The sequence below is a fragment of the Myiozetetes cayanensis genome, unplaced genomic scaffold, assembly GCF_022539395.1.
Source record: "Myiozetetes cayanensis isolate MyiCay16 unplaced genomic scaffold, myiCay2020 scf23, whole genome shotgun sequence".
Taxonomy (NCBI): domain Eukaryota; kingdom Metazoa; phylum Chordata; class Aves; order Passeriformes; family Tyrannidae; genus Myiozetetes; species Myiozetetes cayanensis.
Window position 1 is genome coordinate 8,647,544 of NW_026087445.1, and position 23,052 is coordinate 8,670,595.

The window sequence follows — 23,052 nt, forward strand, 5'->3', positions numbered from 1 at the left end:
CCTTCACATCCCCGTGCCCTTCTCCTGGGCACGTTCCTGCCACCCCCTCCCAAGGCCCGCAGGCTCCGGATACCCCCGTAACCCCAAATCCCCCCCTCCCGCAGCGCGGCCGCCCCGGTCCCGCGGTCAGCACCGCGGAGAGCTCCGCACCGGGCGCGGTCCGGCTGAGCCCGCGGCAGCAGCACCGCGGAGAGCTCCGGATCCGCCGCCCCGGAGCGCGGGGGGGTCCCGGCTGAGTGTCCCCATCCCAGGTGTGCGTCCCCATCCCCGGGTGTGTGTCCCCGTCCCCATCCCCATCCCCGGGTGTGCGTGTCCCTGTCCCCATCCCCGGACAGTGCGTGTCCTCGGGCCGTGCCTCCCTCCCGCTCTGTCCCCGCGCTGCGCGCCCCGAACCTGTCGTCGCTCTGGAAGGACTGGTCCCCCAGCAGCAGATCTCGGAAGCGGTACCGGGGCGGCAGGGGCAGCACCTCGGACTCCAGCTCCGTCATCTTCAGGGCGGCGATGTCCAGAATGACCCCGCTCTTGCGGCTCCCGCCGCCGTCCCCGCCGCCGCAGCCGCCGGGCGACGAGAGCCTGCGGGAGACAAGGGGGTAGCGGTAGGTGGGGGGGCGAGGGGAGAGCCCTGCCCTGCCCTGCCCGCCCCTGCCGCCCGCCCCGGCACCTCCTCCGGGGCCGGCCCCGCGCCTCCCGCACCCCGCACGCACCGCGCCCCGCACCGCCGGCCGCGATTACATTGCGGGGCAGGCGGCCGTGCCCCCCCTGCAGAGCGCTCCCCCCGGGGGCATTGGGGGGTCGGGGGCTCAGCCCGGGGGCCGGCGGGGTGGGCAGGGCGCGGAGCGCGGTCCCGCGGAGCGCCCCGCAGGGCAGCGCCGGGCACAGGACATTTGCTGCTCAGCAGGCGAGCGACGGAGAGCAAGAGGAGCCAATGGAACAGCCCAATCGCCGGGAGGAAATAAAAACTGCTCGCAAGATAATCTACAGCTGCCAGCCGAGCCCGGATCCACCCCCAGCCTCCCCCCCACGACGAAGAGTAGGGATGGGAGGCAGACAAGGCGATGGCTCCACAGCCCTGCTGGAAGCAGAAGCACAACCTCCTCCCTGGACTGCTGGCACTTAAATCATCCCAACAACCCCAGGATTAAATGAGAAACCACGAACACTGATGACTCAGTTGGCTGTCCAGCTGCCAAGTGCCGTGGCCAGGAGAATCTGTCACCCATCCCTCGGCTGCCCGTGCCTCTGCTCCAGGGATGGGGGATCGCTGTGCCTGGGAGAGACCCAAAGGTGGTGGCTCAAAGACAGCTCTGCCTGGCACACACAAAGGACATGGACCTCAGCCAGCTCTCAATCTGTCATTTCAGGGGGTTAAAGGCTTTCTTTGGCCTCCTGTTTCAAACCCCCTCTACCAACCAAAACATGGGTACAACAGTTCTGCCCGTGTCAGTTTGACTCACGAATTACAGCAGGTTGGGGTTCAGCTGAAATTCCCCTTCACAGAATCCCAAGGTGACAAAGCCACTCAATGCTGTAAAGCCAGAGCACAGGACCACAGCTCCTGATCCTTTCTGCCCTGGCCTCATCGGTGAAATTCATCCACACCATGACAGGAACACCAAATTCCCAGCCCCTCTCTGGAAAGTGGGGAGCTCAGGGATTGCTTGGGAGAGGACACGTGGTGCCTCTGCAGTGAGCTGATCCTCTGCCCACCACATGTAACTTTGGGGTGTGAGGCAGCAAAAGAGCTGCAAGGCCCCAGCTCCTGCCTGTTCTGCTTCCAAGAGTCTCACCCAAACCATTCCCAGCCCATTCCAACCCCCTTCCCACAGCTTTGCCTCCGGCACACACCGCACAAGGCAGCGCAGCTCCTGCCAGCTGGGTGACAGGGCTGGGCTGCAGGGATGGCATCTGAGGCTCCTCAGATCATCGTCTCCCTCTAACAACTCCAAGCCCTGCAAACCAAGCTCCCAGCTGACCAGATTCCAAAGCCCTGCTCAGCTGCTGTTCCCGGCTTTCCGGAAGAGCAATCAGCATGCAAAAATTTCTGCTGAACGCAGCCCCAAAAGACAACCCAGCTCGCTCTCAGCGCTTCAGATGATTCTCACTGATGTTATTTGCCGCTTAATTCCGTCCCCCCAGAGCCTTTCAGCTCCTTTTTGCTGTCACATGCACGGTGCAGCCAAGGCTCTGCGCTGACTGATGCGTCTGTGCAGGGCCTGGGGCATCAGGGAGGTTATTCCATGCTATTCATTGATCCAAAACTTGGGCTTTAAGATAAATCAAGCCAAGCCCCTGTCAGCTCAAGCACTCCCTCTGGATCAAGTGATATAAACACCAAAGTTAGCTGACCATCTCCAGCTCACATTGCAAAGGAGGCTCTGACATTAAGCACACACAGAAAGAAGCCACAATTAAGTCTTTCCTCTTGGAGTTTTAGCTGTGATAAATTAGGCCAAAAGCACACTGTTTCTAGGCCACCTCCACGAAATTCTAGCCCAGTCGTGGTTTCTTATTGCCCTGAGGCCAGGACAGCATCCTAAAACTGGAATTTCAGGGGGAGAAAAAGTAAATGTTAAGGATCGTCCTCTCTCTTATTAAAATCAGACTTTAAAGTGGGGAGCCAGGGGCCTGACTCCAAATGTGGGTAATTATAATTGTGTTTGAAGGAGGCTGTTACACCCAGTGATCTCCATTTGATTATGAAGTGCCTGCTCAGAGGAGCAGGTTGTTTCCTTTCCTGCACAGCCACGGACACACTGACTGCCATGTGGAAAGGGCACCTTTCCACCCTGCCTGACACTCCACAGCTCCCACAGGGTGTCCAGGCAGGCAGGTCCACGTCATCCTGCACCCACAGGGAGTGTGGATGCCCACAGCTCTCCCCAGCCATCCCCTGGGATACCAAACACTCCTGGGTGTGGGTTTTTTTCTTTTAAACCCCACGTGATTCTTTCCCAGATCAATGAACTCATCTCTCTTGGCCTCAGACCCCGTGTCAGATTCAAGAAACAAAGCAAATATTTACCACTGTCCTTTATCAGCATTTAGAAACTGTAGTAAAATCCAATTATATTGGTATCTCTGGAAACACAGTCTCTGCTATCTGCATCTGAGTTTCTTCTCCCATTGGCAGCAGCAGCCACATTTTTAATGTATTTTCACTTATTCTTGCATACAGAATCATTCAGAATTTTAAAACTTTGGCACATTTGTTCATTCTGGCTGAAGCTTCGCTACGACAAATGCTGCATTCACTTATTTAAGATGTCTTTATCACTTCCACTGTGGCTTTGAGATATGTTGCACACCAGAGTCTTAGCAAAAGCACTCCTGCACCTCACACGGGTCTCCTGACATCAGCACGGAGGATTTACAACCACCCAAACACAGGGCAACCCTGAGCTTCAGCAACACCACAGCAACCTGGTTACTTCTGCAAAGCTGTAGTGGTATAAAATAAAAAATTCATGAACAAGCTCACTTATTGCACAGTCTTCAAATACTACTGAAATTTAAAAAAAAAAAAAAAATTAAAAAAATAAAAATCCTGAAGTCGTTTATAGCTAAATACAGAACTGCAGTTTTATTTTTATCATCCCTTTCCTTCCTTCCTCCAGAACCACGTACCACTAAAAAAGCACGCTGTGATCAGCATATGGGAACCTCGCCACGACAACGTCTCTCCCCCAACTCCCCAGCACACAGGGAGGGGACACCCCACTGCTCAGCCTCTTGGGAACTGGGATCCCACTGGATCCCTCCTCCCATGGCACTGGGATCCCACTGGATCCCTCCTCCCATGGCACTGGGATCCCACTGCATCCCTCCTCCCACCAAGCTGCAGGCAGAGCAGCCACCACCCCGGTTTGGCAATCACAGCATCCCAAGAGGCAGCTTTGCCTCAGAGGAAAAGTCCCCAGGGCTGGCAGCTTGTTCTAATGCACTTTAGGATTATTGTTGTTATTATTTTTGACTGCACATGTCAAGGAAGAGGAAGGACAAAACCCAAGTTCCTCTTCTCCTTTCCTGCACGCCACAAAAGCCGCAGAGCATCCTCCTGCTTCCCACCACAACCCAACCCAAACCACCCGGAGCCATCACACATCCCAAACTCAAACGTTCTGGTACCCACAGGAGGTAACTGCCCACACCTGCCAGGCACCATCAGGAGCTCCAGAGCTCTCAGTGACACCCCTTACTGAAGGCCCTCCCAGAAATGCTCTTCCTCTCCTCCTTCTGAGGGTCGGGGCGTGCAAACAGAACAGATGAACCCACTTCTGGGGCAAGTTCTTGCCTAACTTCCAGTCCAAACCCCTCCTCTCCCACTCCAAGCTGTAAAAAGCCAGAAGCACGAGGTCCTGCTGGCAGCCATCTGTTCTAACTCCATCCTTTCCCCAGGAGGATGGCCAGGGAGTCTGGATGTGCAGCCAGGAAAGCAAGTACCCCGTGTCCAGTATCAACATCCCCCCCTTCCCCAGGCAAAGGCACTTTTCCTCGAGCTCTGGTACCCAGCACACAGCACAACACCACAGCCAGCTGCTGCTGGGCCTCCTGTCCCCTCTCATGGGATGGAAAGGACCAGCCCTGGCTGAAGCAAGGGTGGAACAAGAGTCAGACACGGGGAATGACCTTCCTCTCGCTGTCGGCAGTGACACAATCTGTTGTCAGAGGAGGACGCAGCCTTTTGGGCAACAAACAGGCACTGGTGGGGCAGGAGCCTCCCAAATGCAGGCTGATGGTGTCCAGATTGCACTCAAGGGATGGGATGCTCCTCCAGAGGGTTCTTGGAGCCAGGCTGCCCCAGGACACCAAGGACAGTGCCATGTCCTCCCCTCCCTGCCACAGAATTCCACCCGAGCCTGGCCCTGCCTCCCGATCCATCCTCGGCTCTCAGAGTTGCCACCAGGCTCTCAGAGCCTCTCCAGGGAGCCAAGCCATACAGGAAATTCTGCCCTTTCCTTTTCTACAGTTATTTAAATATATACAATCATCCTGTGTTTGTTTCTCCTCCCACAGCTCTTATGGTTACCAGGTTACAGTTGTTCTCCCCTCTCTTTTCGATTTTGGTTTGGGTTTTTTTCCCCCTCTGAGTTTAAAGTGCTCCAAGGGATGTGAGCAGGACCATTGTAACATTATTTCCAGCTACTCTGAGCAGCTTTGGCCCAAGTCACCTTTTGTGGGTCCAAACAGCTGCAGAACATATATAAATATACAGACACACACACATATATAAATATATACACACACATATATAAAAATATATACACACATATATATAAATATATACACATATATATATATATATAAATATATACACACATATATCTATATAAATATACACACATAATATAGGGTTGGAGGGCTCAGTCTCCCAGATAAAACTCCTGCAACCAACTCTGCACCTCCCCAGTCGGATTTGTCCATGTCAGGAGCTGCTGTTGCTCAAAACTTCTCCAGGACTGCCAAGCCCTGTGACAAATCCACCCATGGCTTCATTTTCAACAAGCACAGGCAATTTAACACCGCAGGCCCCGCAGAAAAATTAGCATTTTGTGTATTTCACGTGGAAAATGAACAGGAAGAGTGAGTCAGTGCAAAGCTCCACAAGCCTTTCCCCTGCTGGCAAATGCTATTTTTCCAGAAGATAAAAGTAGAAATTGTACCTTCCAGGTCCAGAGCTGGTTTTTGTTATTAGACAACCCCATATTAGCAATTCAACCCCACGGCTCCCCGCTCCCTTCTGGCCTGATGCACATGAGTGCTTTGTGTGCCAAGGTAAAAGCTCAGGGAAGGCAGAGCCCCACTGAGCAGCCTTTTCACCCTTCTCTCATCCCACAGCAGCACATGGAGCACACCAGTGGCACAGGCAGCTCGGCTCCCCCCCAGTTTTCCATGCCAAGGGGAAGGGATCCAGGAGGAGTGAGCCACAGCCATCCCCTTCCTCCAAAGCATCCTGTCTGGAAGGCCTGGTAGTGCTGAGAGGGTCCAGCAGAAGCAAAGGCAGAGCAGCCATGCTGATGTCTCTGGTGATTGCAGAGCCCAGATAACACTGGAGAAACGAGGAGAGAAAGCACATCCTACACACCCTCGGTTCTTGGCAGGTGAGGGGACCAGCTCCCACTCCTCGAGCCTGGGCTGGGGCCTCCTCATCTTTTCTTGGCAATCCTTACTGGTACCAAAAAGAAAAAGCAGCCTGGAGTAGTGGGAGGTCTGGTGGAACCAACCTGAGCCACCAGGTCTATGGGAGGTGTTCCTGCTGAGCCAGGGGGTTGGAACTGGATGATCTTTAAGGTCCCTTAAGACCCAAACCATGCTGTGATTCTGTGATCTGCAACCGGTCTATTCTGGTGTGTAAATATGCAAATAGAATGCAAATTAGCTCAGGTGATCACTCACAGCACAACACACCAAGCCCTGCTTCCCTAAGGCCACAGCTCCGCTCCCCCTCCCAACGTCCTTGGGAAAGGTCTCCGAGGGTCCCACTCCCACCATCCCATCCCTGAAGGGCCTCAGAGGAAGGGACAGATCCAAACCAGGCTCACCCTGCCAGGCCAAGGTCACCAGCCCTGCTGGGAAACTCCTGACTCAGCCATCTCCAGGGCTATTTACGGCCTGACACGTGAGGCTCTGCCTCGGTTGTCGGAGCTCTGTGCCGAGGGAGTAGCGGATTTCCCGGAGCACCCGCTCCTTTCCCAGCAGGGACATCGCCTGCTCTTGCCCGTCACAGCTGCTGAGGTGGCCTGGGAGCATGTGCCAGCTCATCCAAAAGCAGAATCAACCCCAGGGCCCAAGGAATGAAGCAGCCAGGACTGACACTGCTGGAGAAATCATCCCTCGTGATTTCCCTGCAGAAATCATCCCCTCAGAGCGAGGCCCCGCCAGTGCCACGGGGATTTCGGAGGCTGTGCACTCCAGACTCCCCAGGGAAACCCCCCAGCCCTTAATGACAGGGTGCTGCTGCACACAGGGATAATGCCAGGCTCGTGATTCATGCCACCCAACCGTGACAAACCTCAAACCTAAACAGATTAATACGGTAAAAAGAGAGCAATTCCCCTGTCACAGCCTCCAGCTCTGCCCCTGGAGCCAAGAGCCAACCCTCTACCATCACCTGCTTGAGGGGGGCAACACAATTCCCACAGGCAACACAGCCAGCCTCCACCCCTCACTCACAGACAGGAGCTCCTGCCCAGCCTCCTCCTCAGCTGTGCCACGGATTCCTGCTGCTCCAGCTGCTGGGATCATGAGGAACACCAGGAAGCCAACTTACAGTTCTCCCACGAGGATTTTGTTCAGTCTCCACAAATCATCACAGCCAGTGCACCCATGTGAAGGTGCCAGCAGCCCTCCCTGCTCCAGCCCAGGAGAGAGGAAACCTCAGCTCCCCTAAAAATGAGCCTTGCAAGTCCTTTGCCCTTTTGCCATTGCCCAACCTGGCTCTTCCTGGCACTTCCCCTCCCACGTGGAGCTTACCTGGGAGCAGTGTCCCCCTCTCCACCTTGGGAAGCAGCCAAAGCCCTCATCTTGGCAGGGGAACAGCTGCAGGCAGGGCAAAGCTGTCTGCTCCCAGCTCTCAGGATGAGCAAGGAGAAGCTCTCGAGGCAGAGCTCGTTGCTCTCCCGAATCACCCTCCTCAGGAGTGATTCTGATATCCCACAGGACACAAATCCTCCCCCTCAGCCCAAGCTGTTATATCCTGTACCACATTTGTCAGTGCCCAGTAGCTTCCAGGTTCATGTGAAGAAAATAATAATTAAAAAAAAAGGGCTTCAAGCTCAAGAAAGTGCTAATCCTTGCCAAAAAACTGCTGGGAAAATCCTCCCTGCCACAGCCCCAGGCTGCTCCAAGCAGTGAGGGATGGACCATGGAAAAGAAACTTCTCCCCACTCCAGACCCCTCCCTGCATGAGACTGAAAGCAGAAAATAATAGAGGGGACGTGGGAGGAGGAAGAGTCTTTTCACACTGCTCGAAAACACAAAGTCTTCCAGAAATAACCCCCGAGAGGGAGGTTTGTCAGCACACCTGCCAGGCCAGGGTGTGATGGGGCAGACAGGGAGGTGTCTGCTGGAGCAGGAGACGGGAGACAAACAGAAGGGGAACATTGAAGCAAACACCTGGGGGGTCCCACGAGGCTCTCAGCTGTTCCACGGCTTCAGGAGGGATGGGGATGACTGCAAATCACCCAGGATGGGCAAACTGGAGCCAGACTGTAAACAGCTGCAGGAGGACCTTGTGCCACTGAGAGACCCGATGGTAAAATGTCAGAGGAAAATTAGCATCGATAAATGCCAACTGATGCAACGGGAGAGGGGGGAAATCACCTTCCTGCACAGGCACCAGGAGCTCTGCAAACTAGCAGCCAGAAAAAGAGCCAAACTCACAGATAATGCCACAAAGCCAACAGCTGCAGTGGTGGGCAAGCCCCAAAATGTTGGGGGGAGTTTTTATACAGCACGGGGTCCCAGACACTCCTGGTTTCCTCTCTTCAGAAAGGATACAGCACAGAAAAGGGCACCAGAGACAACTACAGGTTGTAAAGTGGTTTGTACAGGGAGAGGCCCAACAGATCAGGAGGAGTCTTAAGCCTGGAAAGAGAAGTGATGAAAGGCAGACAAAAATCAGAGCGGAGGACCAAGGAGCAAACACATCACAGGAGCACAGGGAGATCAAAGGGAAAAGCAGCATGTTTTGCCACAGAACAGCTGCATCAAAGGAGCCACAGCCTCTTGTGGAGGCAGAAAGTACCAACAGGTTCAAGAGGGAGCAGGTGAATCTCAGGGCATCCATGCAGGTGGTCAAAGCACAGCCACTGGGTCCAATCTCCAGGATCCCCACGACAGGCTGCAGCAGCACAGCCCTGGGAAGGACCTTCCACCAGCCCAGGCTGCTCCAAGCCCTCCCAACCCAGCCTTGGACACTCCCAGGGATCCAGGGGCAGCCACAGCTTCTTTGGGCAACCTGTGCCAGGGCCTGCCCACCCTCCCAGCCGAGAATTCCTTCCCAATACCTGATCTCAACCTTCCCTCTCGCAGCTTCACCAGCCACTTCAGAAGGACACCAGGCCAGAGGCACCTGAGCTCAGACACGGCCTGGTTTTATTCACGAGAAGGATGAATGAGATGTCCCACACTCCAGCCCAGCCTGGCAAGGATGCAAGAGCAACCTTCACAGGCTCCAAAACAAATTGCGTGCAGCACTCGGGAACCAGGCGTGGGGGTCAGGGAGAGGTCGCTGGAGGAGAATGGGGAGGATTCAAATAGAGGCTGTAAATATTTTTGCAGAGCAGAAAAGAGCCCTGAGCACAGGCAATGACCTATTTTGCTGTTCCCCAGTAAAGGAGAACACTCAGCTCATAGGGGGTCCTTTGTTAAACTTGGTTTTGGGGGGGTCCCAAAAAGCTCTTCCCACCGACCCAGGTGTGCTGGCAGGTGCTCTCCTGGAGCACTCCAGAACCACCTGCTCCCCTTTCCTAACTGTCTGAGGAAAACAAGAGCAGAATTCCTTCTTTTCTCTGCTACATAAACACTCTGAAAATACAGAGTGTTTGGCCCTGCAGTTTTTATGGCTCCCCACTGCAATTTCCCCCAGAACAGCAAGGCCAGGATCCCCACGGGCAGCCAAAGCAACAGTTGCTGCAATCCACAAGGTTGACTTTTTGGAAGCTGATAAATGTCCAAGCCAGTTCTCTTGCCTGGAGGAACTGGTTATTAATTAGCTACACAGTCTGGTTCAGTGCAAGCTCTGCCAAAGAATCCTCTTTATATTCATTTCCAGAAAATGGAAAACTTAAGAGACAACAACAGGCTGTCACTGCAGGGACCATCCTGGTGCTAAACTGAGACAGTTCCTTGGATACATCTCAGGATTAGCAGGAGAAGCCATGGGAGAGCCATCCCAGGCCTGGATCAGTGCTCACACTTAACCAATGCTTCTTCCTTTCCTTCTGCCTTTGACCAGAAGGTGCCTACGGGCATTTTTAATCCTTCTGCCACTGCTCCAAAATCTTCCTGTTGATTTTTAGGGCCAAAAGACCTCTCCTGGTTGCCCAGCCAGGTGGGACTGAGGACAGACCCCACCCCTGTCAAACCAAGCCCCTGCCAAAGCCAGCTGGCATTCCAAAGGCACATCCTGAGCTTCCAGGCCAGCAGTGCTCAGGGGTTGTTTACAGATGTCGCTCCCAGATGTTTACACACACATCTCCACACTCAGGCAACCGAGATGGAATCTCCCTTTAACAGCTTCTCAGACACCTCTAGATTTGCCCAGGGAGGGGATAAATCGAGGCTTCCATTTATTTCAGCCCAGCTGAAGGTTCACTGAACGTGTTCCACACCTTTGCTGCTCGGATACCTCCTGGTTTCCACCTCCCTCACTGCTGCTCTCCAGCCCCCAACCTCAGCTCCGGAGCAGCTGGGATCCACCTCCCCTCCTCATCCCGCTCCCAATCCCGCAGCAGGGGGATAAACAACCTCCCAGAGCCCGAGCTGAGCGCAGCAGCCCCCACAGAGCTTTCAGAAACGTTCAGAACAGACAGGAGAAAAGCCACATACGTGTAACTCCAGCATGTGATGCCGCCCAGCAGCTGCTCCAGGCAGCTCCTGCTCCCCTCTCCTCCCGCTCTATCCAGCCATGGCAGCGGGAGGCGGCCCAGGGAAAAGCCAAAGGCTCCTCCGGGCCCGGCCCTGCCTCTCCCGCCGGCCCCCCGGGCTCGTGCCGGGTATTTTTGGGTGAGTCCTTCCATCTGGCCGCTCCTCCATCGCAGCCCAGAGTGCCCTTACATGGGCAAGGCAAAGGAAATCCTGAACGTTCTCCTAAGTGACAGCCCGGCTCCTCGTACAAACATTTACCCAGATTTCCCATGAGGCAGGAAAGTAAAAATTAGGCTATTTCTACCCTCTGGGTGCCAGAAATGTGTATTTACTCTCCAAACAAACTTTCAAGTGCTTTTACAGTTAACCCCTTGCTTTCCACCTGGAAGGGACTTTCAGGACCGTCGTCCCCTTAGAAAGAGGGCCAGGAGGAGGCTCACAGATGTTTACACACACATCTCCACACTCAGGCAACCGAGAACATGGAATTTCTCTTGAACAGCTTCTCAGACACCTCTAGACTTGCCAAGGGAGGGGATAATCGAGGCTTCCATTTATTTCAGCCCAGCTGAAGTCCCCTGAACATTCAGCAGAAGGTTCAGTGAACTCGTTCTACGTCTCTGCTGCTGGGAGATGGTCTGGTTTTCACACCCTTCACCCACACCTTTGGTGACAGGGGCTGCTCGTCTGCCATCACACCCACAGCTGTGCCTGGGAGCACAGGGAGGAGGCACAGGGAGGAGATATCATCGGGCTCCTGAGCCCTGATCTGCCCCGGGGATTGTGCCCCTGTCAGACACAAACCCCACAAACCCCACAGCCCTCTCGAGGTGAAACCCAGGGACAATCAGGCAGAGGCCGAGCAACAGCAGGTTGTTACGTGTGGATGATGACACTGATGTGCCCCCCCAGTGCAAGCTGCAGAAGAGGAAGCCAAGCAGCAGATTAGCCCAGGGGGCCCCTGGGATCGTCTAATGGGGGAGATGGTGATTATTGCTCTGCCCTGTCCCTTTAGCCCATTTACAATCATTTTCTGCTTCTTCTTCGGCTGAACAGCTCTGAAAAAGTACATTAGAGACCAGGCTGCTCCGAGCTGGAGCTGGGGAAACGCTGAGCCCCGGGGGCTCCAACCAGCTTGTTTAATATCTCCAGAAGGGCAGCAAAGGGCCAGACACAAGGGCAGGCAAGACAAGCCACGGAGAGCGATGGCATTTTTCAACCTCCCCGCAGCCTGAGGGGGTTAGAAACACATCGAGCTGGATGATCATAATTATGAAACAAAGCTCTTCTATTCAGATTGAAAGAGACAGGCAGGAGGACCTTGGAGCAAGGATTTTGTTGTGCTTTTTAGATGAGGATAAATGACCCTGTGCAGGGCTGAGCGTAATGAGGAGCAATTAATCATCACCCTGTAACGCTGGAGTGGGGAACCCTCCACGAGCTGTCGTCTCCAGCCTGATCCCTGATCTTCCCCCACACACAGACACGTTCCACGACCTCCTCAAGGGTGTCGTTTCTGCAAACACACCGAGCACAGCTGCAAAACGAGGCAGTTGGCTCTGGGGAAGGCAGCGTGCTCTGCAGCCACCCTGGCGTGCCCAAGGCAGCCAAACGGGTGCTCAGGACTTAGGGGGTCCTTGGGCACACTGGGCATTGTGCCTCTGACAAAGGGGACAGCAGGGGTGATCATGAGGCACTTAATCCCCAAACCCAACATTCAACGATTTCGCTAATTGCCCAGTCAGTGGAAACGTATTGCGAGTTAAAGAGCTCGCCAAACGCACTATTCCTTCTTTTTTCACTTAGGTTTTTAGGTATAGAAGATTGTTACCCTAAATCATAGAGAGCAGATGCCAACGCAGAAAACCCCAGCTGAGCAGCCCAGGGCACAAAGCCAGCCAAGGTCCTTATCTGCCAAGCACGAGTTGATATGCACACACTTCACTTGCTCATTTGAGCTGACATTTGATGAGTGTGACAGTCATAAAGACCGCACTAGAAAATTTAATCAGAACAATGATAATATAAAAGATTTATGAGGAAAAGCTGGGACGCTTCAGCAGTAAGCACTCGTTCCAATGGGAGAAGCAGCTGCTGCTGCCGGGCACAAGAGAAGCAGAGTCCCTGTGATCCCCTCGAGCAGCCCTTCCCCTCCACACCGCAGCCCCTCCCTCAGACTGGACATTGGAACTTGGGCACGAAACCAGCCCAAAGCCGGACCACGGGCTGTGATGCAACTGTGGAAATGTAGGGTTTTGCCTGCGTGTATTTTCACCCCTTGGCTTTGTTGTGGTTTCAGGGCTCAGCCAAACCCTGCCCGACCAACACGCCCCGGAGCGTGGCCTCGGTCCGTGCTGGGCTCGACAGAAGGGCAGCATCCACCCTCTTCCAAAGAAAGACGTGACCGGGAACTGCTCGGGGGTCTCCAAGCACCCCTTCCTCGCAGCCAGGCAGCCCCCGACTGCTCCATTCCCGAGGTGCTGTGCCCGGAGGGGCGTTCGCAGGGACCCCCAGCCAGGCCTGGAAGCGCCACCGAAACTTTCCCCCAGGCTGGGGGCACGGGGAGTGCGGTGGGCGTGCGGGTCGGGGGTCCTGCCGCTCCCACCCGGGAGGGGAAGGGGCTTCCCCGGCTGCACGAGGGGCTCCCCCACGACGGCGGCACAGGCGGAGCGCCCCCAGATGTCCCCCCCCTCATCCCACCCCACCGCACCGCGGCACCCCCGGTACCTGTGCGCGCTGCCATCGTCGTACACGAAGGAGCGGTTGGTGTAGCACTCGGGGCAGAGCGGCCGCCCCTCCGCCGGCCCCGCCGGTTTGTAGATGCCCTGCAGGCTCCGCTCCTCGCCCGAGAACGGCATGGGCGCAGCGGCGCGGGGCCCCGGCGCGGCGAGGCGGGGCAGGGCATGGGCGGCTCTCGCTGCCGGGGGCGCGGGCCGGGGGCTGCCGGCCGCGGGCAGAGCCTGCGCCGCCGTCCCGGTCCCGGTCCCGCTGCCGGTGCCCCGCGCCCATCACGGCTCGCCCCGCAGCAGCGCGCGGGCAGCGCGGGCGCTCCGCATGGCGGGGCTGGCGCCGCGGGGAGCGCGGCGGGGCGCGGGCGGCAACAGGTGCGGGGCTGTGCGGGCGGGCCGGGGGCGGCACCGGCGGGGCCGCGCCTGCCCCCTCGGACCCCGCCCCGGCCCCGCGACCCCCGCGCCGGGGTGGGAGTCGGCGACCCCCGGGGCGCGTCCCTCGCCTCCGGCCTCTGCACGACCCCCGGGGGGCTTTGCTTTCTTTATTTTCTTTTTCCTTTTCCCCTTTCCTTTTCCTCTTCCTTTTCCCCCTTTCCTTTTCCCTTTCCTTTTTCCCTCTCCTCCCCTCTGCGTTTTCCTTTCTTCTTTTCTTGATTTTTCTTTTATCTTCCCCCCCCCCTTTGGTTTTCATTTCTACTTCCCACACAAATATTTGCGCCTCGGGGTTGTGCCAAACGCAAACAGCCGGGCCGAGCCGCTGCCTGCGGGGAATTCCTGTGCCGTGCTGCGCGCCCGGGCCGGGGGCGTTCATCTCCCAGGGGGGCCCTGCTGCAACAACACGGCCCCGCTGGGGAATGGCCCCAGCCCAGGGACAGCGGGATCCGCCTGGAGACGAGCCGGCTGGCTCCGGGAAAGGGTTAACGGGGTGGACCCGAGGTGCCTTCTCTCCCCTCCAAGTTCAGCCCCAGGAGTCAGGAGGTGCCACCTGTAACGACGTGGCCAAGTACAGAGTGCCCCAAAACTGTGTCCCCCCTCGTGGGCCAGATGTGAACAGCTGCAAACCGAGCAGCTCCCACTGCGCGCCACCACCCAAAACACCAAACCCTGATTCAGTCACACCCCGGGGAGGTGACACCGCTCAGGAGCTGCTCCCAGAGCGGTGGTTTCTCTCCATCAGCTCCCCCTGACCCCGGGATCCCCCCACCCTCCCCACCCACTGCTCCCGGGACCCCCGGGCCTTGGATCCCACGGTGCCACAGCCCCCGCTGTGCCACAACCCCCCGCTCCAGAGGGAAGGGCCCACTCCGAGGCTCTTCACAGCTCCTCGCCAGGACCAGACACTTTGTTTCTCCCGCAGCACCTCTTCCTCCTCCTCTCCCTCCATATGGACTCTCCTACACTGGGAGTCATTGGAGAGAAAAGCAATTAATACTCCCCGTGCAATCCACCCGCGTGATGCTTCCCGACCCATCATGCTTTTAAGTGGGAAGGTTATTCTTCATTCACTAATTGCCTGGCATTATCTGGTGCAAATCGTTAACGTGCGGCTCCGGGAGGAGGGGGTGGGTGGCACGGAGCGTATTGACACGCTGGGTGATAACACAGGCGTGGGGGAGGAATTCTTTAAAAACAGTTACGGGGGGTGGGGACGGGGAGAAAAGAGGAAAACGAAACAGAAAGAACCAGAAGGGAACGTCCCCATCCAAATCCTGGAGCTCGAGCAGTGAAGGGGGGTCTGGTCCCACCTGCCCCTGCCCTGGAAGGGCACTGGTGCCACCCCAGCCCCTCTGTGTGGCAGGGGGACTGCACAGGGACAAGCTCTCCCACTTGGGTGGGATCCTACCCAAAGAGAACCCTTGTCCTGGGGACTGCTCCCAACTCCGGCTCGATTCCCTGCACCCCCAAAGCCAAGGGGGAGGTGGGGGAAGGCACAGCAGCATTCTCAGCAAAGGCAGCATTCAGCATTTTGGGGGCACGGCTCTGGCTGAGCTGGTCCTCCCTGCCCCCAGCTGCAGTGCTTCCCGAAATGCCATCGATGCTACAAATCCCCGTTTCCCAAAGAGGGAAATTAACTCACCCTATTAACGCAAACATCCAATTAACCAGGATTTCACATACCTACTACAGGACACTCCCTCCTCCTCTGGACTCCCTCAGCCCCCACAGCTCTGCTGGGAAGCCCCTTCAGCATCCTCACATTCCCACCCCACCCCGGAGCAGGAGAGCACAGATCCCGAGGGGAGTCCCGCCCGGCAGGGAGTGAGCAGCGCCAGGGAACAGGCACATCCAGGGATGCCATTTGCAGGGCCATGTGCTCCATGGGAACACAAGAGCTCTCCAGAGCAGAGCCAGGCTGGGGGAGCAGCACAGGGGGGTTGCTGGGAATGGCTGGGAATGAGACCCCCCAGGGGTGAGTGTGGGGAAGCTCTGGCAGATCACTGCTCCAGGAGGGGCTGGCACAGGGCAGGGAGACTCAACTCGGCTGTTTCTGTGTCTGGGAGAGCAATAAATAAATCTGTGGGAGGCAAAAATGGGATGAGTCAGAGACAGGAGGGAGAGAGAAAGTCATTTTCTGCAGAGCACATTACCCGAGTCCAGCTCACCGTGGTGCTCCAGGGATTCGTGTCCGAGGGTGTCCTTGTCCTGATAACCTCGAGCACCCTGCCAGAGGCTGATGGGGGACAGTGGCCACAGCTGGGAGGGCTGCAGCCCCCTCTCCATCCCTGGGGCACCAGTGGGAGCACAGCTGGATCCATCCAGCACCTCAGGACCTGGAGAGGACGGGTTGGGGCATTGCTCGAGCCCCAGAACCTGCCTCCAGCTCCCGTTTCCCTCCCTGAGCTTGGGCAGCTTTGCCTTTTTGGGTGCATCACCCAGACACACGTGGACCCCCCACCAGCCCCAGAGGGACCAGGGAATTGGGAACAGCGGCACAGGATCCACTCCCAGCTGTAAATGCTGTCGGAGCGTGGACCGACCGCAGTCAAAGCACGGCCGGACTCAAGGCCCCGACGCTGCTGCCGATGCTGTGCCTGTCAAAGGAATTTCATGGGAATCTCAACCTGCCAGGCACAAATCCAGCCTGAGCCTGGCTCCAGGCAATGAAAGAGCAAAGCACCCTCACAGCACACTGTGAGAATGAGCAACAACAGGGGGACTGCTGGGCTGCTGCAAAATAAACAGCTTCTCTCTCCTGGTGGCATCTTGGTGAGGAGAACCCGCTCGGCCCCCTGGCCTCACAGCTCCACATTTTCCACAAGTTCATGCTCTCTCCACTCTCAGCTCATGTTCAGCTCAGCATTTCCAAGGCTGAAGCAGCACTTCCAGACACACAGGGGGCTGGGATGTCTCTGTCCGGGAATACAGAGGTAGGTAGCTGTCAAAGCTGTCACTGATCTCAAGAAGTAATAATCAAACATGCCAAACAAAAAGAGTCAGCTCTGGAACTCCGAGACTGATGCCTGCAAAGAAAAAAAAAATAAAAAAAGAGTGCAGGGAACTTGGCTATAAAAACCTGGTTTTAGTGTCATCAAGTGAGCCATTAAATCAGAGGCAAAGACACCTCCACCTGCACACCAGGAGCTGTTTGGCTGGTGTGTCAGTGCTCAGGTTCCTCCGCTTGGCTTTCAGGTTTCTACTTATATTTAACACCCAAAGGGACATTAAATATCAAAACTAAGTGAAACACACTCTGTGGAACTCTTACAAAGCCCCCTCTTCCGTCATCCCCCAAACCCCTTGGAGAAGGTAAGGTGAAGAGCTGCCTGCAAGAGCTGAATCATCTCTTCAAGCACAAACATTGCCATTAGGTGACTAAGACCAAAACAGCCGTCTCTGCTTCTTGCAAGTGATGCTGTTATTAAAAACCAGACAAGTCCCTTTGCAGCCCCTCGTGCTCTCAGGTCTGTGTGAAACCCTGCAAAAGGCAGGCTGGAACAGTGGGGACTCTGGGAGTGCTTTGTGTTCCCAGAGCATCCCATCTGGGGACTGGTGGGATGACAGGGGGCAGCTCTGACCCTTAAAATAAGCCAAGTGTCTCCATGAGGGCACAGGGAGTGCCTTGTGGAAAGGGATGTAGTGCCACAAAAGCTGCCTGCCTACAGGTGGGTTCTGCCCTGCCTCTGGAGCGACAGTGGAGTGAAAAATCTGAAAACCTGCCTGTGGGAATCGATCCATCTTTTGGGAAGAGCCTGAGAGCTGGGGGCACCGTGGGGCATGGAGAGGGGTGTCCACCCTGCAGGGAAGGACAGGGCTCAGCACAGAGCAACCACACAGACACCTGGGGCAGGCTGAGCCTCAAGTTTTTATATCTGAACAAATTTATATTGAGGAAAAAAACCGATTTTCACTGGATTTTCCCAACAAACCCCATCCATCCACCCTCTCCTGCACCAGCGCCTGAGAATGGTGCGTCATCCGAAGCCTTCACATCCTCACGAAGCAGAGTCAAGCAGAACAGAAACCAGCCAGGCTCTGCTTCCCCCTTCCAAATGTTCCCAGCACTGGGAGGGAAGCCAGGAGGCTCTAGGAGGTGTTTGAAGAAGCTGTGGGTTCGGCTGCTCCTCTCAGCATGTTGCCCACCCTGCCTGCCCCGGGCACCTCCTGCTCCACAGCATCTCCCACTGCCCTCCTGGAACCTCTGCTCTGCTCTTTGGATCTGGCAGGAGGTCAGGGCTCTTCCTTTCAAAAAAAAAAGCAAACCCAAACTCCAAACATCCTTCAATCTGAACACTCACATCTTTAGGGCAGGTCAGGTTGTCTGCAGAGTTACTGGTACATTCCTGCTCCTGTAATGAGGTTTGCTTGGACATAAAATTCAAGGAAAATGTGAAAACACCCGAGTTCTGTGGCTCAGGAAAACCTGCTTTCCTGGCTGTTTCCCTAATTTACACCCACAGGATTGTGCAGGGTTTCAGTGCAGCTGTAGGGACAGCATTCCTACCCCACTGACCTGACTTCAGCCACTTGGGGGTCCTGAATTCCCTCTTCTTCAGGAAACTCTGGGCTCTCCCTGGGAGTGAGGATTTCCCTGAATGAGCTTCACTTTATCCATCTGAAAAGTGAGACAAGGTCACACGTGAGCTGCTGGGTGTTGCACTGCCCTGAATCCTGGGTTTAAAGGTGATGGAGGGATCACCCCCAGGCAGAGTCCCTGAACTCCCAGACCAGTTACTTTACCCTTCAGGAGTCTTTTCCTTGCTGTTCCTCAGCTTTCTCCCAGTGGGACTCAGGCAGGCTCTGTGGATAAACAAAACCCCACATCTGGGAGCTGCTCATGCCGTGGTTGGGGAGTGTCAATAGTGCAGATGTGGTATCAGAGCTCCTGCTGCCCCCACAAAGCAGAGCTGAAGCAATGACTGGAGCAGCGCTGCAAGCACCATGCTGGGCCTAATTGCCACAGGGATGACACACAGATGGGGTGTATAATTATTATTTTATCATTATTCTAAGGACACACCATTTTTAATGGAAGGGGTTTCATACACTTAGTACTTATTTGCTCATTAACATCTTCAGAGGACTGCTTTTTTTTTTTTCCCCCCAGGATGGGAAGCTGAGGGGGCAGGGTTGTATTATTGTACATGAAAGGGGTCTCCTTCTTAGCTTTTTCCTTCAGAGCACTCACTGAACTGACACTTCCCGTGCTGACAGCTCAGCTCCCCAGGCTTCAAAGCACAACTTTGGGGAGGATTTCAGAGTGTGAGGCTGCTCCAGATGATGAAGCTGCAGCCCAGCTGACACACAGGCTCTGGGAAATGAGTTCTCCCTCTTTTGGGGAAGCCTAAAGCAGGATGTGTTTGGGGGCAGGATGCACTTCCAAGCTGTGACCACATTTTGAGGAGCTGTTTTCATCCGCAATTCCTTTTGCTCCCTGTGTTTTCCCAAACACAGCTGGGAGAGCTGAGGGGCTCAGCCAGAGGTGGGGGATTAATCCTGGACATCCCAAGCCAGAAATCAAAGCTCTGCTCCATCTCCCTGGGTCATTTGGCTGATCCAGGCTCCCCTAGGGATGCTTGAGGGAGGTTTGGAATGATCAAAGCCAAACCACAGCAACATTGTGTCCCCTCCTTGCACCCGTTCCCCCAAGGAGGCAGGAACAGAAACACACCCTGACCTATGAGACACCTTTCCAAAACCAAAAAGAAATCTGGTTTCCCTCTTCCCACATGGAGTTCCCAGTCGTGCTGATGAGGACTGACACCTCCCACCTCAATTCCCCATCGAACAGCACCGTTGCCACCATCCCCTGGGGACCCACCAGCCCCTCTCCCCTCGGAGCTCTGCAGGCTCCACAGACCCTCTGCCAAACCCAACTCTCCCCCTGCTGACACCTCCATCCTGTTTGTGGTGTCTTTGGCACTTCCCCCTCCAGCACTTCCAGTCCCCTGCAGCTCCCCAAGCCCAGTCAGCTCCAGCCCAGCCCAGGCCTGAGCCAACAGTAACACATGGAAGCTCCTGGAAGCTCCGGCAGGAGCCTGTCCAGGGGCAGAGCTCCATGTGCTGGGAACAGCCTGGCCCAGCAGCACCCACAGCCTCGGGGTGTCCCCCACAGCCCCTCCCTCCAAGGCAAACCCCCAAGTTCCCACCCCAAACCCCCTGCTCAGGGGGTGCAGAGTGCTCAGTGCAGGGATCTCCCACCACGGATTGGGAACCACCACGAAACACAACCCCAAACTCCAGCAGCAAAGGGCACATCAACAACAGCTTCACAGCAGCACCAGGGACCCCTCTTACCAAGGGAGCCCCAGCAGTTCCTTCATTTATTGCTGAGACCCCACCCCAACTGTTGGAAATTAATAAAGGGAAAGGCCAGGGGTTTGTTCCCTTTGTTTTCTGCGGCTGCAACATGATCACCCCCTCAGGATCATCTTTCCTCCTCCCAGACAGCTGAGGGGAAGCCACAGCCTGCAGGTACTGGGCAGTAACTGGATCCTGCAGACCCAGATACAGGCACTGCCAGGCACAAACTGCCCACACAGCCCCTGCTGCAGGGACAGCTCCCACCACCATGCAGGTAAGTGCTTCAGCCTCCTACAGCTTTCATGGGATGGGTTGGGTTGGAAGGGAGGCCAAAGATCATCTTGTTCCACCCTCTGCCATGGGCAGGGACACCTTCCACCAGCCCAGGTTGCTCCAAGCCCCGTTCAGCCTGGATTCTTACCCTGCCAGCTCCCCTAGGGCAGTGTGAGGTCATAGGGAAGTTCTTCAAGGACATGAATTACCATGACAGGTCCTCAATAGCCCCTCAGGCCTTCAGTAACAGCTTAAAAATAGTCAGAAAATATTAGTAGCAGGTTATTCCTTACTCTTTCCACACATGGAGGCACAAAAAGAAGCCTTCTGAACCACAACATGGTAATGTCCTTCCCAGCTTGGGATGTGGCTGAGCCACAGGTACATTCCTTTAGATTCCTTCCCTTTCTAGGAGAAAAACACCTTCAAACTAATAAATGCAAAGACCACGGTCTAAAAGCTGTGATTGATGTTATAAAATGAAGGAAAGCCTTTTTGTTGGAGTGGCAGGAGAACTGAGTGTCGGTGCCTTCCCTTCCCCAGCCGACCCTCTGCAGGCTCCGGACTCACCAGTGGTGCTTCATCCTCTTCAACCTCCTGCTTTTCCACCTGCTGCTCTTCGGGGCGGATTTACTGGAGGAGTATTTCCTGCGTTCCTTCCCTCTGGCCTACACCGATGCCAAGACTCTGGAGATCAGGGAGAGGGCCAGGAAGCTGGACACGGAGCCCCTCAAGGCCAACCTGTCTGGCAGTGGCAGCAGTGGCAGCAGTGCAGCGACGTGCTCTGCCCAGGAGGTGTTTCTGCTCATCCTGGTCCACAGCAGCCCAGGGAACAGGACGAGGCGCGACAGGATCAGGCAGACCTGGGGCAACGTGACGGACACCGGGGGTTACACCGTCCTCACCCTGTTTGCTGTGGGAAAGGCAGCTTCGGAAAGCGCCCAGCTGGAGATCAGTGCAGAGGCTCAGAAGCACAGGGACATCATTGAAGGCGCTTTCATCGATTCCCCGCAGACGCAGACACAGAAGATGCTGCTGAGCGTGGAGTGGACGGTGACTTTCTGTCCCCAGGCGAGATTCATCCTCAAAGCAGACGAGGACGTGTTTGTGGGTGTTGCAAGCCTGGCTGGGTACCTGCTGAGCTTAACCCAGCTAGAGGACATCTACCTGGGGAGGGTCGTTCACCAGGGAGTGCCTGACAGGGCCCCCCACAGCCCTGCCTTTGTTCCCACCCACGAGTATCCCGAGGAGTTCTTCCCGGATTTCTGCCACGGCAGCGCCTTCGTCGTCTCCCAGGACGTCGCCCGCAAGGTTTACGTGGCTGCCCAGGAGGTGCCACCGGCAGTGCCCCCGGATGTTTTCGTGGGAATCTGCGCTAAGAGAGCTGGAATCACTCCCATGCACAGCTCCCGCTTTGCCGGGGGAAGGCACATCAGCTACAATCGGTGCTGCTACAAATTCATCTTCACCTCTTCCAACGTGAAGGAGGACGAGCTATTTAAAGCCTGGCAGGAAACGAGCAGTGGGGAAGATTGTTCCTTGCTGGAAACCTACTACAGCCTGGTGTCCTGCAGGGTCCTGACCTACATTGACAAGTTCAAACAGCTCAACTTGGACAGGATAAAAAATGAAGTTCTTCATTTTGTCAATTAGGGTTTAGATTTGGTGAAGAGAGGTTGGATTTTCTTTTAGCAGCTGCTTTATCCTGTAGCATTCCATAGGAATCAGTAGCAATGATGCCCTCCCAAAGTTAGGTCTCCTCCCTTCAACAGCAAATGAATTCCCAGAGCTCCAGTGTGTGACAGCAGCAGAACTGGATGTTCTCTATGTAATGCATGCATATAAGTAAAGTAGAGTATTCCAAGAAACTCTGTTTCCAGTGTTTTTCAGACTTCTGAGTCCTCAAAGCACCTTCTACATTTTTTATCCAAGTGAGGCATCACCTACTTCCAGAGAATTCTGTACCCAAGGGGAAGCTTTCCACCCCCAGAAGGAGCTGGTTTACAGCACCAGGGAAAGGGAGAGGAGCACACACTGAGCCAGCATGGAAATGGCTCAGGGAGATTCCAGGCAAGAAATCCAACTTGCCTGGTAAAGAACCCTGTATCTCTGTCAGTCATGACGTCAGAGCACACTGACAAGGCAGCTCCAGGACACAACAGCACAACCAGCAGTGAGATCAGAACAGATTCACCACAAACTGGTAACATCAACACGATTCAAAATGTAAAAAATCCCCAAAGTAGGAACAAATCCCAGGATACAAAACCCACCCACACCTCCCTCCTCCAGATAAACTCTCCCAGGTCCACTCTTTCAGCAGCAGAAGGAGCAGCTGCTCAGCTTTGTCCTAGAGCTGTGAGACACCCAGGATGTACCTCTTCCCACCGGGATTAAAGGTGTATTTATTCCTAAGGACCCACAATTCTGAAATCCCAAGTTATGCTGCTTGTTACCCTTGGCCAAGTGTTGAGTTTCAGTCTGGGGCTTCCTGTTTGGGTCAGGTTTGTTCTTTACACCAAAAGTTTAGAGTGTTACCTCAATTCTCCTTCTCCATCACTCCATTTCTGGTTTTTCCTCCATTATCTCCACCTGTTACTTTAAGGAGGGGATGACAGAGACACTTTAATTTTCCATTTCTATCAGCCACAGCAGCATGTAACCCATATGGTAACATACAGCATGGGCAGGGAACTGCAAGTGAATAATAAGGGGGAAGTGA

General features: G+C 55.3%; 2 protein-coding genes across 8 annotated transcripts in view; one reads left to right on the top strand and one right to left on the bottom strand.

Annotated features, from left to right (window-relative positions):
* Positions 1-13,467, bottom strand: part of KCNT1 (potassium sodium-activated channel subfamily T member 1) — an 83,974-nt gene extending 70,507 nt beyond the window's left edge. For 6 of the 7 annotated variants that reach the window (XR_007629459.1, XM_050320216.1, XM_050320218.1 and 3 more), the window contains exons 1-2: positions 13,315-13,467; positions 394-573 (exon numbers count right to left, since the gene is read on the bottom strand). Coding sequence is in view for 6 of the 7 variants with exons in the window: in XM_050320216.1 (XP_050176173.1) it covers positions 394-573; positions 13,315-13,445 (311 nt within the window). In the remaining variant the exon portion in view is untranslated. Of the gene's footprint in view, positions 1-393; positions 574-732; positions 1,001-13,314 lie in introns of those variants that run through there. The other variant, XM_050320220.1, reaches the window with a different exon arrangement.
* B3GALT9 (beta-1,3-galactosyltransferase 9) lies at positions 13,444-21,983 on the top strand. Its single transcript, XM_050320304.1, has 3 exons — positions 13,444-13,691; positions 20,201-20,331; positions 20,851-21,983. The coding sequence occupies exons 1-3, from the start codon at positions 13,444-13,446 to the stop codon at positions 21,981-21,983; spliced, it is 1,512 nt and encodes a 503-aa protein (XP_050176261.1).
* Positions 21,984-23,052: the final 1,069 nt, after the last annotated feature.

Coding starts and splice junctions, on each gene's coding strand:
- B3GALT9 (XM_050320304.1), top strand. CDS start 13,444: ATGGGCGCAGCGGCGCGGGGCCCCGGCGCGGCGAGGCGGGGCAGGGCA. Junction 13,692..20,200: donor CGGGGCGCGGGCGGCAACAG/GTGCGGGGCTGT, acceptor TCCTCCTCCCAG/ACAGCTGAGGGGAAGCCACA. Junction 20,332..20,850: donor CAGCTCCCACCACCATGCAG/GTAAGTGCTTCA, acceptor AGGAGAACTGAG/TGTCGGTGCCTTCCCTTCCC.